Genomic DNA, 17,238 nt, shown 5'->3' on the forward strand with positions numbered 1-17,238 from the left:
TATGGCACATCAATAAAACTGCATGGGCAATGTAGTTTTCTGTATCAATCAAATTGGAAGCAATGGGCAGCAATGATCTAATCGAAGTTTAGAGTGCCTTGTGGCAGAAAGCTGTGTATAGGATAATGCATGCCATTGTCTCTTTATGCTGAACATGGTAAGCCTATATTAGCCTAAACAACATGTGTTTATATTATGGCCCAGTTGAATTACTAATGGTTCTGATCTGATCTAGCCCTGAAACATGACAGATGATCATGAGTGTCAAATTAACCAGATATGGCCAGTTCCGATCCAGAAAGTGTCAATTGATGGTGTAACATACACTGCAAGGTGTGTAGACATGTTTCTTTAAAGATTTCGTTTTTTTTGCTTTTTCTGCCTTTATTAGGATGAAAGTAGTCCGACAGAAAATGGGGAGAGATGGGGGGAAGACACGCGGAAAAGGCCATCTGGATCAGCAGCCTAGGTGACCAGATGGTTGCGCTAACCATCCGGGCCATCACAAAAGCCTCTGCCTGGGCTCTGGACCTGATCACCTCTATACTGCATCTCCATATATGGAGCTGGACCGTTCTGACATCACAACACTTCATATTTGGGCATGCCTGACACAGAACTCCATATATAGGAATAAAGGGACACAGAGAGACAGATACAGAAATCCCCATATATGAGCATAAAAGGGACACAGATAGATGACACGGGTACAACGGGTATTGCATTGCCGGGTGGGGCATGGATCTCTTCCATCGTTACAGACTCGGTGCTGTACAGCTGGGCACCGGTCTAATTTTGTTTAAAGACAAGAAAACTCAGTGGTAAAGGCAATACGAGCTGCCATATAATTTAACCATAATTTAACACATCCCCTACAGAGATACATATACAAATAAAATAATAAACAAATCTATTTTCAAAAATACATAAATATTTAATATTAATACAAAATCTGACATCATGAAGCATTATCTACATCAACTATACAGTTACATCATACATGCTTAGCCAACCACTCAAGACAGATCTAATGAAGAGCAGTGAGTTAACTTTCTTCATTAAAATGAGCAGAAAATATTTTTGCTATTCTTTCAGTCTCCTCTCTCGTCCTCTCTGGTATATTGGGTCTTGGTCGGGGAGCTCGCCTATAGGGAATAGCATGCCTTACAAAGCTAGATCCCTGAAAGAAAGAAAAAAAAGGCAAATGACAAATCTATTCCTGCACTTTAGTATTTAACATATTCTCAGAAAAGTATCTTCTAAACATTAGGAAAATCTTTTCTATACCTTAGGACCTACAGTATGATCAAAATAAACAGACATTTGGCACTGCTTTGATAGATACAAAACATTTAAATCAACAAACAGACTAAAGAGCTCGCCCTCAAAACCAACAAAACAATGGTTACATTAGTATGAGTCATCATTAATAATTAGCTCTGAAATTGGCTTCATTGTTATCTGTCAGCCTAGTACACACTGTACAAGCTTGTGAACAAGTTGGAACCAGTTTTTCAAAAGGTACTACAAACTATGTAGCCCAACCATAGACTGTAAAAGAGCCCAACCTACCAAGCCCAACCTCCATCAATCTCTTAAACTGTAACATAGCTGTTACAACGTAGCAGTATGTCCACACCCATTCTTGAAATAGGATCCAGCTATGCTAGTGTATTGCAGGTATTTTGTTGATATGGTAAATGGTGAATTTATATAGCGCCTTTATCCAAGGCACTTTACATAGATTCACCCATTCACACACACATTCATACACCGATGGCGGCAGAAACCATGCAAGGCACCAACCAGCACATCAGGAGCAATTTGGGGTTCAGTGTCTTGCTCAAGGACACTTCGACACAAACTCTGGGGGAGTCCAGGTTCGAACTGGCAACCTTGCGGTCACCATCCAGCCACTCTACCCCTGAGCCACCGCCGAGGAGATATATCTCCTCAGGTATGCATTGTTGCCAGATGGGAAATGTCGAATTATCGTACTCATTCGAAAAATGGGAAGAAAAATGTACAGGGTATAACTGACTGACTTCTTAACTTTTGTAATGAAAATGATACCTCAAACCTCATCAACAGCAATGTATCTGTTAAAGAGTGAGCAAGCTAAATCTAGACCCGGAAATGATCATGGGAAAATTCAAGCTAAGACAAAATAAAAATTCCTATGAACTAAATTCAGTTAAATACATTTATACTGTAGTGTATACACACAACCCCACTGCAATAAAGTTATAATTTGTGATGATGCAGCCCCGCTGACTGTAAATTCCACTTTAGACAGTTGCATTCGTCTTTGAAATGCTTTGAGTGTCTGAGATGAAGTGATTTTAGACTGAGGCTGATTCTAAGATTTCTGAAAACCTTCAAATTCTTATATAAAAAAATACTAATAACAATACTGAAACATATGTTGCTGCATGTATAGCAGCAACTAATGAGACACAGAGGTAGTTCTCGGTTTGAAAGGTATAATAACGTATATTACTGTACAACATCTCTAAATGAAGAACAGTGTGAACTGAGATGAGGAATTGGAATGTCAAGGGGAGGGCAGACTGAAGGGATGAGTGATGATACTCACTTGACTGGTGGAGGCATGGGCGAAGGCAGGAGCCAAACGCAAGGCTCTCATAGATGCCTCCAGGTGGTGAGACGGGAGAAAGAAATTGGGGATTTCCACATGAGCAGAGCTTCATTTGGGACTGTCAAAGAAAACTGTTCATTTTGTGCATGAATAGAAGTAGGGTTGCAAACACATACATGCAAATATAAAATAAATGCAAAAGTCAGAAAAACAAAACAACATGGTAGCCTAATATTGTAAGTATGTGACAAACACCTGTTATAATAAGACATTTGAGTATAATAAGCATGGTTGGAAATGGCCAGATTTAACTGGACTACTTAGTACACTGAAATCTGGGCGGGCATTAGTACACTTTGATAGCCAGTACAGTATACAACAGGTATTTGATTGGTAAAACCTTATAATTGTTAATAATAATCCTACTTTATAGACACAAACAGAAGAAAGACAAACATCAAATACTGTTCCAAAGGATACAGTTGAGGTTGTGCATCCACGCAGGATGGAGGACAGGACTCGTTTGCAATGATGGCCTCCAGCGGGTCGGGAGACAACCTTGGAGGTTCCTTTTCTAAATGAGGACTTCCGTCACCTGTGTTGTTTATTATGATGCCAGACTCCAGTCTTTCTTCCTTGGCTGTAGCTTGTGGTGGCGTCTCCTGTGCACCTCTGTGTGTGTCTGAAACGTCTCCCAGTGATGCACTCCCATCCTGGGTTAGATCATGGTGATGGCTACTCGGTTGCCCCTCAAGTTCACCCGGATTCTCCTGAGAGTCAGACAAACAGACAGGCGTCACCTGGCCACCTCTCTCAGTGTCTGAAACGTCTCCCGTTGACCCACGAGAACAGTCAAATTGTTCACTTGGACTCTCATAACTGTGTGCCTCATTCAGGCTCTGGGGACATGGAGTATCATTCTGGGGACTGAACGGCCTGTTCCTTCCACTCCCGTCCTGGATTAGGTCAGAGTGATGGCTGCTCGATTGCTCCTCGAGTTCGTCCAGGTTCTCCTGAGAGTCAGGGTCTGACAGGACACTGGTCCAGGGACTGGTTTTATCCGTTAAAGAGGTCACCTCATTTACAGGTCTCTGTTCCATCACCGTCTCCTCATAATCTCCATCACCATTTACATCCTCCTCCTCCTCCACCTCCTTTCGGCTGTCTGTTTGTTCTCCCTCTTCATCAGAGTCTATGTTGTCTTCGGAGGTCCTCGGCAGCACTGAGGGGAGAGGAGCAGCCTCTAGAGGAGATTCTGCAACACTGTGTTGACAGTCAACAATTTCCGATAAAAGGTCATGAGAGTTAATGGGCAGACGGTGGTCTTCTTGGTTGGGAGGAGTTTTAGATCCGCTATGGGAGTTAAAGGATATTGTCTCCAAACAGGGTCCAGGTAGACCTAGTAAAAAAAAAGGAACAGTGTGTGAGGTCAAAGCACCATTTCCTACAAAATGACTGCTGTGAAATGAATTTACAGCAGCCATTTTGACACATCATAATATTTATAAACACAACTGAAGGTAGTAACATTTAGGTGTTACTGTGTGTCAAGCATGGACAACTCCTGCAGTTAACTTCATGCTGCCTGGCACACACACAGCTCAAATAAAATAGACCCCCATATAATGTCATTGGCTTCAGCTGCGTTTAGTTTGATAGTTTCTGTTTACCGTTCTGTCATGTCAAAATGTTTGCCATGAAAAGGTCCATTTGTTATTACAGCGAGTGGGAGTGCGGTCGACGGTTGGTGTGGAGACAGAGAGGCAGGGCTCAGTTAAGACAGTGACACCTGTGTGTAATTAACCTCTCCCTTATATTACTTTTGTTTGTTCAAGCTCTCAAGGGAACATATTGACAGGAAATACCTTACTTTGTGCCTTGCATTAGTTTGCTGAAAGACTGTTAATGCATGATTGTTTCTACAATGACAGTACTGTATATTCCTGGAAGGACATGGACAACTGCTAAAGGTTACAGGGATAAGTTCATTTCCATACTTATTCATGAGAAATCACGTAAACTGGTTTATTGGTTATCTGCAGGGAAGGGTGTGTGTGTGTGTGTGTGTGTGTGTGTGTGTGTGTGTGTGTGTGTGTGTGTTCAGTTCTACTTCTCAGACAAATTTAGCCAAAACAAAGAGGTGAATATTGTTGAGTGGGTGCCAATTACATCAATATTTAAGAGTGCATGTTAAGACAAAAGATTTCCCCAAATTAAAAGTTCCGTACAATTTGAAGACCAACCTACGCCAACATGAAGCACCACAATGGACAGGAATGCTGGTAGACTACGTTGTTGGCCTACTGCAGAAATAAAATCATATAAATCACGAGCGCACCTTGAGTTTCATACACTATGCGCGCATTAGTGTCTCTGCGGTCATGATGGCTAGTTCTTGGAGGTGCAAGAACTGCCGAAACAAACTCAGCAAGGCAATGTTGTTTGTTCGCTTTCTTTTGGCACTTAATTTTGATAGTGACAGTGAGAGTGACACAGGAAAAGCAGACAGCGGGTAAGGGAACGATACAGCAGGGAGTTGAACAGGGGACACACTGAAGACTGAACACTTTGCGCCCAAGTTGTATGCACTGGGCTTATGCACCGGGTTACCCCACAACGATGCAAATTTGTTCGTATTACCTCTGCGATCTTCATTTCTGCAAGGAGTATGCTTCAGCCTTTAATACTCACTGCTAATGATATTGTTGACCTCTCCAACCAGTTGGTTGGACTTCAGCAGAAGCTGATGAGAGTGGGTATCAGAGTCCTGATGCTCTTCTTGTCTGGAGCGACAGACCTGCTGCTCACTCGGAGGGGGGAACGTGGGAGTGGACAGCTTACGGCTGAAGTATCTCTGGATGTCGTCGAGCTCACTTAGGTTTTTCCTGGGGGGAAAAAAACGCTGTGATGAAAACAGACTATAAAATTGAGAATTTATATTAGGCCGTAACCGAAACTACACACGAGTGATGATGTGATACCTGAGAGCTGAGAAGAGAACTGAGCTGGAAGGGCGGATGTCAGTAGTACCACTGCCACTGTGATGAGCCTCTGCCTGTTCCTGCAGACTTTGGTGGTAAAGACGTACATTGTCCATGTGCTCACCGTGGCGGTCACTCTCACTGTTCCTGGGAACATTAGGAATATGAAATAAAACCATGTGTAATGAATGACATTTAAAACAGCACTTAGATGAAAAGTGTGTGAATAGTTTTTTAGCGCTTTAGCCACCTTTCACAGAACAGCCCGTCAATGTGCTCTGGAGAACGGATCTTCTGCTCGGTGTAGATGCCGATGTGTGAAGGGAAGCTGTTGTAAGTGGCTGTGGTATGATAGCTGAGAGGGTGGGCCCGAAATAGAGCCTGTTCATGGAATACATTCACCGTTAATATGAAAGGGTCTCACACAATTGAGGTACTTATTCATGTTGAGTGAGTGTGGGTTTCTACATAATAATAAATACATAATTCTCACCGATGAGGTTTTGGAGTCCTCTTCGCTCATAGCCCGTCTCTGTGCCCGAAATGTCTGGACTCCCACCAGGGGCATGATGGACACTTTGACCTGGCCTTGACACTGGCCACTGAAATCTGTGACGTTATACCAGCCACAGACTGACTGGAAGCCAGACAGCAAGGGGGACAGGTCTACAGAGGCAAATCCAATCACTCGCTCCATCTCTATAGGAAGGAGACAAAGAACCAAAGATGAGAAATGTAACAAAAAAAAAAGCACCACATAGTTCTACTAGACATCATACTAGAACACCATACCTCCTTTGTGCCAGACTTTAAACACCAGAGCTTGCTGTGGATCCACAAGCAGCTGCTTTGATAGCCTGTGACCATAAAACATGATAATAGTGAGATGTTGGAAGAGTCATTTCAATGGATTGGAGTGATCTACAAACATTTCATACTTTCTTCATGATAAGATTACCTGCACTCCTGGTGGTGGTCCCAGACAGGGCAGTCAGTGTTGGCTACAACAGCAGTGGAAACAGGCACATCAGAGTCATCCGTGCTATAGGACACAAAGCAGCATGGCAGTCCAGCACCACGTTCCGCTAGAGGACAACCTGTCAGAGAAACAAGACATCCGTGTCAAGCTATCGCACATACGCAGAAGAGCAGTTTCAAGAGGGGCATTGAACATTGGGATTGTGAGCTTACCTTTCAGACTGAGGTGCATGGCCCTGTCCACTGTGATGGTTACCGCGAACGACTCCTCCAGGCTGATGTCTGTGCACTGTGGCGCTATGGGGTCCTCGCTCATCAAGGATTTGCTCTGCTGCTTTTCTTGCGTGCATGATGGCCTGGAGGCAGCAGCAGTAGATGAGAGACCTTCAACTATTTGATCTTCCTCACCTGATGAGAGCTCCCCCTGGTTGTCGTTTTCAGTACTGGGCTCCTCTGGGAGTGAACCTGTGGTCATGGCGATGTGCACCCTGATGGTGGCTCCGCAGAAGTCTGGTGCAGAGCGACTGAACAGAGGGTACACTCCTTTAAGACCGAAAGAATACACACAGCTGTTATTGATCTAAAAGAAATACGCAACAAAGCTGTAATTTTACAGGGGCAATAATAACTAAATTAATAAATTTTCATCAACTAGCTTAGTGTTTCATTATTTATCCATACCACTGACTGTCATCTTTTTCCCGGGCCTCATGGCGAGAGAAGACAGATCGGCAAATGCTGAACCCACCAGTCGGTCGGTGTCGTGAGGCCTGCATGTCCGGTCTTTCCTAAAGGCAACCCACAGCTGTACTTCTAGCTTTTCCTCTCTGAGGTACCACAGCAGAGGTTGGCTGCCCCTCAGCTCCACAGTCCTGGAGCCCCGGAATTCCACCGTAGCAAGGCCCTCCTTGCCATCCTCTTCTAAAGAGGGGTGTTTCATATTGGAGCAGAAGGCCTCTTGGTCATAGAGCTTGTATCTGAAGTAGCAGTAAGTGGAGCGCTGTAGTTCACTGTGGCCAGGTAGAAGAAGGCAGCGGACTGGCAGCCATGCTCTAGGCATCGAAATGCTTAGTGACATTGTCCTCTTAGAGGTTTCCCAGGCCTGTTCTTCATCATCATCAACCTGCTTGTCAAGCTCTCTCTGGTCCACTTCCCAGGCCAGGACTTGTGAAACTTTATTGACCCTCTCCCGGTCTGAATGGTGGGCAAAGTTGATGGAGATCTCCAGGCCCCCGACCATGATATGATGGTCATGGGATGAACCCAAGACCTGGGTAACATACACTCCAAACCAGCCTGAAATACCTGAATATTTAACCAAAAATAAACAGTGGATCCATGAGAACTTGTTGATTTGATCTGTCTACAGTACTGTACTTGTGTGAGTCATGAAGCGGTCATGAAGTGCAACATACCAGTTCTTTTATAGACAAGATCAGCCAATGGGATTTTCACTGTGCCCAACAATGCATCTTCAGATTTAAGGGACCCAGTCACTAAAATAAATGGCACAAAACAAGTTAGTACATTTATTCTGTAACACATTTTAGGTCTTTTTCAAGTATTAAGACTTTTACAGATGCGTGGACAACCTGAAAACATTATTTTTAAATGTATATAGTCGCGACTGGCATCTCAATCACCCAAAACAGGCCCCGTTCTAACTGCTGACCTTTGCGACTGTCTCTGTTCCAGACATTAAAAATGGCAGATGCCTCTTGCAGCAGCTCAGCCAGGCTGTAGATTTCTCCACTACTCCTCTGCAGCTGTATCTCACAGGGGAACTCGGTGTGGTAGTCAAACTCCGGGCAGAAGGTCCTGGCTGCCACACGGGTGCTTCTCTTTTCACCATTGGGCAGGAGGGAGAGCTGGACCGTAACGTATGCGTTCACCCCTACATCAGCATAATACTGGAAGTTTTCATCTCGCTCTGACAATGCCCTGCATAGGAGAGTGCAGAGATAAACCGCAAAGGCAGTGTTATTAAGTCTTACAGTACACCTTTGTCACAATAGCAACACTTGGGTTTTCACAAAGTTATTACCCAGTAACTCATGTATAAAAGCAAATGAAAAATATATTAGATAAAGGCCTAAACACAGCTCCCCTCATACCTTGCTGCTGCCTGCAGTCCAGACACTCTGTGGATCTGAACCACCAACGTCACCTGCCGGGAAGCAACTCCCCCAACCCTCTGTCCTTCAGGTCTGGCAGGACGGTGCTTGTATTGAATGCAAACATCTAGCAAGCCTTTAGGGAAAGCCACAAAAATAAGCCATTTAACTGTGTGTGTGTGTGTGTGTGTGTGTGTGTGCGCGCGCATGTGCGTGCGTGCGTGCGTGCGTGCGTACCAGAGGGCTGAGGCTGACGTCCAGAGGGACTATCAATCTTGGGCACCAGAGGAAGAGAGAAGACTTGAGCTTCATCAGGCTGTCGATTCTGCATGGTCACCATGGCGCACAGCTTGGACAGTGGAAGCATTCCTTTGGCTACAAGCTGATCTCGGACGTTTGGATAATAGTATCTACAAAAACAGTCATCATTCACATGAAGCTGGTAACTAGCCAGCCACACATATTTCAGAATATAAAAGGGGATTCAATTAAGCAATAGGGCTTAAGGTAGCTTAAAATTATGATAACCAACCACTGACCTGCACCATACTTCAAACTGGATCCCCCCTCCGTTGGTCAGGCCTTGACTGGACAGAGAGCTGAGAAGCAGCCTCTGGACAGGGACCCCTGCAGGAGCCAGGAGTATGTGGGTTTCACTGTGGTCAAACATTGGGTCAGGAACACAGAGGGTGGTGGTGGTACGGAACTGCATCAAGTCCACACCTGGTTTGGATGAAATTAAGGGTCACATGGAATACAATGCAGCAGCAACACAATGAAAATTATTACATTTCTTCCAACAGGTGGCCTTACTGCTTTCTATAAGGTTTGGGTCCATATTTTGAAGACTGTCTCCTTCTTGGGAGGGAAAGGAGTACTGGATGTAACAGTCAGCCTCTCCCCAGACAGTGGACTGCAGTGGTGTCAGACCTTGGACCTTCTCCACTCTTAACACAAACAGATGCTCTCTCATAGCGTGCTGTGGAGGCATGCTCCCCTAGGGAATACAATAGACAACATTATGAACAAAGGCGAACAAACCTGGTGATGTATTGATAAAGACAACAATTTACAATTTAGGCATTTAGCAGACGCTCTTAATCCAGAGCGACTTACATTAAGCAAGAACAACAACAACCGGTATACTTGTGCATGGACATGCATTTATAACTACCGGTAACTAACTTATAACAAATGCAATTCACAGGTCTTTCCACAAAGAACTGTCAGCTTAATATAAAAATAGAAATGTTTGGTAACAACTTGAATTGATTGAAAACAATAAGGACGCAAACTTTCTTCTCTACGGTTATGCATGAATAGAAGCTACCTTTAGTTGTACGTGTCTGGCGGTGACGTGTGTATGGAAATAAACAAACAGAACACGCAATAACCTTTGTTTGTGAATATGGCTGATGATCAAGCAGATGGACTGGTCTTGTATGATGAGACACGGAGCCAAATTCTTCATCCCTCATACGCTGCAAAGAGACTATTTGCTCTGATTTGCCCATAGCCAAAAGGACCCTGAGCATTCCCTTGCAGTTGCCCGAGAACACATCAATCACTGGCATGAAGCAATCTACCCCTAAAACAGGGTACTGTGCCTGGAGAAGAAGGTCTGTGATCTTTGTGTCTCTGGAAAGAACAGACAAAATGATAAGTAGGACCTCCATCTACCATTTTTGCATGGCAAGCAGATTCTATAATATTATAACTGACCACATGTACCTAAAGGACATGTAGAACTGGTGGAGAGGTAGTTTAACAAGGCCAATGAGGCGGTCCTCCCTTGAGCCTCCTGTCCTGTGCCACACCTCAATCACCACCACATTGTTCTTCGTCCGTTCTAGTAGCTTAGTGGTCAATGCCACAGGAGTCACCTGAGAAACCGTATAAATAAAAACACACAAATGTGCCTGAGATGAACTACCAAAAACAAATAAAGCCATTATGGAGTATTCATCATCTACTACCGACATTTGTGTCAAATTTAAACATTTGCTTTGGGATAACAGCTTGCTAACCTGAACAAAGTTGAAACAAGGGTTTGTCTGCCCCCAGCTGATTGCGGAGCTTGCTGTCTCATCAGACCCCAAGAGCTTACAGTTTAAGTAGAAGTTAGGCGCCTGCAGAGATCCAGAGTTAAAGTTCTTTCCATCAGGCACCATAAGCAAGGCATGTAGAAGGACCACAGTGGCTTCCTCCAAGTGCTGGCAAGACTGGCTAAGAGTGTGTCCTTCTAGGTCCCTCTGGACAGTCCTTACATCCAACCTGGAGACTCTTGGAGAATTAGGTGGATGTTCAACATGTTGGGGTATGGGGCTGGGTTCTCTTTGTGGATTGGAAACGGCATGTGAAGGGGATCTAGCACGTTCAGCCAACCTGCTTCTGACCGAGGAGGAGAAGTCTCTATTGTCTGTAGCAAGTTCTAGTGACACCTGTGGAACAGAATTAAATGAATATTAAAAAAACGACTTCGATAGACGGTGGCCAAGAACAATGTCTGTGTGAAAAGTATTACCTTCAGGGGGCCAATGTCCTGGGATACATTAGTCCCTTCTAGACTTTCCACGGATAAAACAATGGTCTGGCTCAGCTCTTTGCTCAGCAGCACAGAACGGAGTGGATACACTGCCTTACCAACAGGAACAGGCTACAACAACAGAAGACATGGTCAATGACTCAAAACGTAAATTATATCCTTTAACTACTATAGGGCTATAAATATGCATGGTCAATATTTGCAACGCACCATACCTTCTTTTGGTTAATATTTCTGGAATAGATCTTGAAAATTAGGTCAGTTCCCCACCACTGTTCAATTGTTGTTCCGCTGAGGCGAACAGGAAAAATACAGCTCTGCTGGAACTTCACCACTTAAATCACAGAAGATACTACATTAGATCCCATATAAAAACCTACCACTAGTCAATGGCCTAGTAAAGATGTACTGTATATTATATCAGACACATACCTCCTCCTGTAACTTTACTGGAGACAACTCTCGTCACCTCTCCTGCCATGACTTGACTGTGATCATGTCTGCTGGAAGTGGAAGCCACAGGGAGCATGTACTCCACAAAGTATGAGCTACAAAGGGAAGTAATGTGTGGAAAGGATTGTTACTCGTCGTCGTAATAATACATCATCATCATCGTCATGGAAAATAGATAAATATAATGTCAAATGTTTAGCTTACCATTTCTTGTTGATGAGTGGCCTTGGAGGTTTATCTCTAATGGAGGTCGTAGTGGCGGTACTGTCTGTAGGTGGGGTCAGGGAGTGTATAGTGACTCGGGCCAGTCGGATTCCGCCCAGCACAGTCAGTTGGTCCATACCCAAGCCAGATAGAGCATCACTGTCTTCTGGAGGATGCCCACGTCCTGATTTTTGGCTACAAAGAACCACAAAACAGACAGTACGCAATATTATGGCTACAGTGTCGTACACATACTGTACATAGGAATAACGATGCAATCTGTTAATGCGACATATTATCTAAAATACTAAGCTTTGAGACTCATGTCTGCTGTCTCGTTTATATAACCGAATTACTGCTATTCGATTCGATGTCGTACTGCATCATCCTGCATGTCCATGCAGTACCTTGTCGGTAGCATTGTGTTTCGTGTTTGTGCCAATGAAAAACAAAATCTAACTGGTCATTCATAGTTTTTTATTTCTGATTAAAGAAAACAGAAGATCAGCAGAACTGAGATTAACTTACACTTCAATTTCTTTGGCTGTGATCTGTTTTTTGGATATACTCTTCTCACCCTCCATGTCAGTGGCACCTGTTCCAACATCTAACATCTGAGAGACATGCGAGTAAAAGTGGGAATGGCCTTTGTCAGTAAAAATCACATGCCACATTGACACATGCCATCTGATATTGATATAACAAGCCGTACACGATATGTTGAAGGAACTCTACTCACAGGGTTTTTGTAGAACAGATTTTCCAGGAGACTCTGGTCATATTGTGGGTCATTGAGATCACTATCTCCACAGACGCTGCTATGCCCCGACAGAGATTCAGGCAACGAGCTATTTCCATCCAATATCAGTATGGGTGATGTGTTGAAACTTGTTGAAACTAACAAACAGAAAAAGCTCTGATATATCATCACTGAAGAAAGGAAATTAATTCCAAGCCACACAAGCGCGCGCGCGCGCACACACACACACACACACACACACACACACACACACACACACACACACACACACACACACACACACACACACACACACACACACACACACACACACACACACACACACACACACACACACACACACACACACACACACACACACACACACACACACACACACACACACACACACACACCTGCCAAGGAGCAGATCCACAGCCCTGTTCTCGTAATCAGCAAAGGAATCAGGGTTGAGGTTGCCGGAGAACATGGCAGCATGAGGAGAGTGCAGAATACCCGAGTCAGGCTCAGCATGCAGAATGTTTTGGAGAAATGTCCCACGAGAAGGAGGAAATGACCTGGACACAAGTGTACAGTACTTACATGAAAGTACAAGAAAAACTAACATAAGCATTTACATATGTTATATGGGGGGTTTCTTCTGTGGAACACATACTTTGAGAATGGTAGAATGTTATCCTTTGGGAGAGGGAGAGGAGTGTCTTTCAGTGCCATGTCATCCACGTCATACTTCATAGCAGACACCACCATGGCGTTCCTGAGCTTGCTCCCACGTTCTAAAATAACTGAGAGCAAGAACAAGGTCTTGTTAAGACAGGGCCATTTTGAATAATTTACGGTATACTCTTTTTTACTGTGTAGAGGTTGAGGTTACATTTGGATATCTTGTGATTCGGTACATCTTGTGTGAAATTATGCTGTAGCACAAACCTGAGAGGATATCATTAGAGGTCTGGCCATGGTGAGTCCGCTGGCTTGAAGGAGACACCACAGGTCGTCTCTCCTGAGATCTGTCTGTTGCTGGCATCTGATTCTCCATTGACTCTTCTTTCCGTTTATCCGTCTGCGCCCTTTGGAAGTATAAATAATCTCTACCCCTGAAAGTATTAAATCAACATGAAACATGGAACAGAAAATACATTCAAAGATTAATACTGCAGATGTTCTGTTTTGACAACAAGCATTTCATTTCTAACAACACTACCACTATGTTCAATACTGCAAACCTTGGTGTGTTTCCGTTGCTGCTCCCAGCTGACTCTTTCTCACTGTTGACAGACAGGTGTCTAGATGAAGATGGCATCAGTGTGGTTAATTGAGGTGCTTCAATACTAATATCTGTGGTGGGAACAGAGCTGCTGCTGTCATAGGCTTCTGTCAGGGCCTCCAAAGAAAGTGACACCTAAGGTAGAACAAAACACAAGTTGAATTCTCTGAATTAATTATACTGAAAGACACATTTGGGAGCATATTATCAAATATGATCCTAATGCAAAATATTTTGCTAAATTATTCCCATCAAACTATTCATATAGTTCATGCCTCTTCCATACAGGTTGCTGCATTTATTGAATAATCGACTTTGTTCCAAATAAAAAAAATTGTACTCATGACCCAGTTTGGGGGAAGAAAATATTTTCAGGCGAATTCGCATTGCAAACCTGGTGATACATGTGTTGTGATGATAAATGTACCTGCAACTCTCCCAGCTTCTCAGATGTTGGCGACACAAGGGTATAAAACCCATTAATGGAATGTGACAGAGAGAGTCGTGAGATCCCGGCAACTTCTGCACGTGCAATTGGCAAATGTTCCGGCTTTGTCTGAACTTCCAGCACCAAAGAGCCCATGTCTGTTGAACAATGACAGATTTGTTAAACGGTTATATGGCTGAGTGTTACATCAAACTTTAACGTATTAAACCCTGCTCAGTTACCTGTCAAGTATGAGGTGAACTGCTTTGGACCACAGCGAATGGGGAAGCGAGCCGTGATTTTGACAGCCTTCTGTGATATCTGTGCTCCATCTCGAGGGCAAAAGTAGGTCCCATTGGATGACTCTCCCCACCAGCGCAGTCTGACCAATGTCACAAGTGGAGGCTTGTGAATTGTCCATAATACTCTGCTTATTGTCACACGTAGGAAGCATCTCAGCTGGCCTTCGACCAAAGGAGGGAGACCAGTAGAGGGGGACACATCACTGGGCACTGCATAATTAAGACGTAGAAGTACCCATTACAACATGATGATGACACACATCACACTTGAGTATGATGAGTGTATAATGTATAAGATAAAGTTTTGAATAAGTGGGTGGTCTTCATCACACATTATTTGGTGAGTAATCTTGAAACAGCATGCATTGTGTACATGAAAAAGTAGGCTACATGCATCGTGTACATACTCGTACTCACCAGGCTTTCCACCTACACAACAGCCTATTATGTACACATTAGCTAAAGCATTGGGTTAATGATAGCTCTGGTCCATAGCTCTAATGCGTTTCATTAGAGCTATGGATCAGAGCTAGGTGAATGACAGCTTGACAGCTGCTGCCTGCTGCCTACAAAAAACTTAGCTAAAGTGCTAGCCCTGGTTCTTGACTCTCGTATTCATACGAGAGTCAAGGCTTAACTGCACCCTGTTTTTTGCGCTCGCTACATTTACAACGTTTAAGTATATGTAAACATTCGGAATTCAAATATAAAGTACTCACAATTTGTCCCACGGGTGTTAGTTAGTTGCTGCTCCAGCGATTAGAATTGCTGCATCCCGCGTTGTTTAATAAAAAGCATTTTTATCCGAGCTGTTATTTTGCCATTGGCTTTCAACTACGCGCCCCTATCGGTCGGGAGGAGGGTGGCACTCGGTGTGTTCGATATAGGTACGCTGACCGCCCTGCCCATACAGACTAATAGGCGAGTGCGCTCCCGGTGTGCAACTGTGGATTTCCCAAACGAACCCCGTTTGAAAAAAAGTAGCCGGGGCGCTCGGATAAAAATGCTTTTTATTAAACAACGCGGGATGCAGCAATTCTAATCGCTGGAGCAGCAACTAACTAACACTCGTGGGACAATTGTGAGTACTTTATATTTGAATTCCGAATGTTTATATATACGTAAAAGTTGTAAATGTAGCGAGTGCAAAAAACAGGGTGCAGTTACGTTACGTGCAGTTTCAGGGCTACTAAAGTGCTAACACGAGCTTACCTTTCTTTTTGCTGGTTCCACCTTTGGCAGGCCTAGATTTTTTGGCCTTCATTCCTTAGTTGAGTAAATATGCAGGATGAACTGTTGTCCGCATGCATCGTTTTGTTGCATCTCTGTTTCAAAGAGTAGTGCTGGTGCGCGAAAAGTGATTCGAACTGTGTGTGTTCACTGTGTTCAGATTGCTGTGTTGTTGATCGGAGCAACAGCGTCCCTCTAACGTCTGTCCGTCGCGCCCATAGGTCGCGCCTCCACTGCCGCTATGCTTGTGGAATTGTGGGAAATTGAGTTTAAGTGCCGAAATATAATTAAAAAAACTAATTGAAATAATGAAAGCACTTGACTTGATGCAATTATATTTATGTACGTTTATCTTTAATAATAATGATTTGACAGCTAGGAAATTCCTCCGTCAACTCATAATGAGTTTGTTTTCACCACATGCACATTTATTATGCTCTAATCTGTAGCCTACTGTGCGGTTGAGAAATTATTTAAATATTTTTGTGGATTCACTCACGACCAAAGATTGACAGATTAAATCCGATTAAATCCGACATAGCAGAATAGTACAACAATGCATACTTTTCATTTGACCAACAACAACAAAACTGGTTCTAAATGTTCTCCTTTTTGACAAACAACATTGATTCTAAATGTTCTAATTTGAGAAATAAGGTAAAATAAACATGAAATAAAATGGGGCGAGGGCGAGATATCCACGCTGTGGGGCGAGATATCCACGCTTTTCGAAAAGTGAAGACGGCTCACCGCAAGCCGTGGATATTTTTTATTTAACCTTTATTTAACCAGTAAAATCACATTGAGACTGCGTCTCTTTTACAAGTGGGAACTGGCCAAGAGGCAGAAATAAATATTACACTTCAATACCACATCATCAATGTTACATTTTGAACCAGCAAATACAACATCCATAATACACCTTAAAGTACCTATGCATAAATACAACAAGTCACCTGTCCTACTTTTTTCTTTTAGTAGCAGGGCAAAATACACCATATACACAATCTCCACGATCTGAGCCGATATAATAAATATATAGGCGGATCCTAGGCGTATCCACGGATATCGCAAGCCATGGATATTCACGGCTTCCCAAGCCAAAAAAATCCTAAATCTTTAACTCTAACAGAGACGGCCATATATGGTGCGTGTCACAAGGCGTGACTGACAGACATGCAAATGCAGGTTTTCATAGTAAACTGCGACCTACAGTCGCAATTAAAAACAGTAAAGTGAATATCTGTTTTCTCAAGCAATGCATTCAATTGTATTTAACTTTAATCAAATAACATTTAATTTATGTTACAATTAGAATGCTATATTATACAGCAGCTTGCCTAAAAATAAAGAGTAGCCTACTCACTGAATGGTATGG

General features: G+C 43.3%; 1 protein-coding gene across 3 annotated transcripts; it reads right to left on the reverse strand.

The window, feature by feature from the left end:
* Positions 1-583: 583 nt before the first annotated feature.
* Positions 584-15,985, reverse strand: c2cd3 (C2 domain containing 3 centriole elongation regulator). Of its 3 annotated transcripts, none has more exons than XM_083773675.1 (33): positions 15,843-15,985; positions 14,571-14,840; positions 14,329-14,486; positions 13,861-14,036; positions 13,565-13,731; positions 13,290-13,419; positions 13,030-13,191; positions 12,614-12,761; positions 12,403-12,488; positions 11,875-12,069; positions 11,650-11,765; positions 11,433-11,551; positions 11,197-11,328; positions 10,700-11,113; positions 10,404-10,555; positions 10,067-10,310; positions 9,486-9,669; positions 9,212-9,395; positions 8,910-9,082; positions 8,673-8,808; positions 8,231-8,499; positions 7,974-8,054; positions 7,240-7,863; positions 6,772-7,101; positions 6,539-6,677; positions 6,373-6,437; positions 6,074-6,279; positions 5,831-5,961; positions 5,581-5,721; positions 5,291-5,484; positions 3,080-3,998; positions 2,597-2,705; positions 584-1,180 (listed from the first exon to the last, which is right to left on the reverse strand). In XM_083773675.1, exons 1-33 carry the CDS (start codon positions 15,892-15,894, stop codon positions 1,046-1,048), a joined length of 6,741 nt encoding a protein of 2,246 aa, XP_083629801.1. In that variant the 5' UTR covers positions 15,895-15,985; the 3' UTR covers positions 584-1,045. The 3 variants fall into 3 exon arrangements, with proteins under 3 accessions (XP_083629801.1, XP_083629800.1, XP_083629802.1); XM_083773674.1 differs by having other exon boundaries at positions 5,581-5,727; XM_083773676.1 differs by lacking the exon at positions 13,030-13,191 and having other exon boundaries at positions 5,581-5,727.
* Positions 15,986-17,238: the final 1,253 nt, after the last annotated feature.

Source organism: Protomyctophum parallelum, assembly GCF_964188405.1.
Source record: "Protomyctophum parallelum genome assembly, chromosome: 9".
Taxonomy (NCBI): Eukaryota; Metazoa; Chordata; class Actinopteri; order Myctophiformes; family Myctophidae; genus Protomyctophum; species Protomyctophum parallelum.

Excerpts from the sequence above, each read along its gene's own strand:
- c2cd3 (XM_083773674.1), bottom strand. The coding sequence starts at position 15,894 with ATGAAGGCCAAAAAATCTAGGCCTGCCAAAGGTGGAACCAGCAAAAAG. Across the intron at positions 12,762-13,029 it reads GTGGATCTGCTCCTTGGCAG|TTTCAACACATCACCCATAC; the intron begins GTGTGTGTGTGT and ends AGTTTCAACAAG. Across the intron at positions 6,280-6,372 it reads TAAAGTCTGGCACAAAGGAG|AGATGGAGCGAGTGATTGGA; the intron begins GTATGGTGTTCT and ends TCCTTCCTATAG.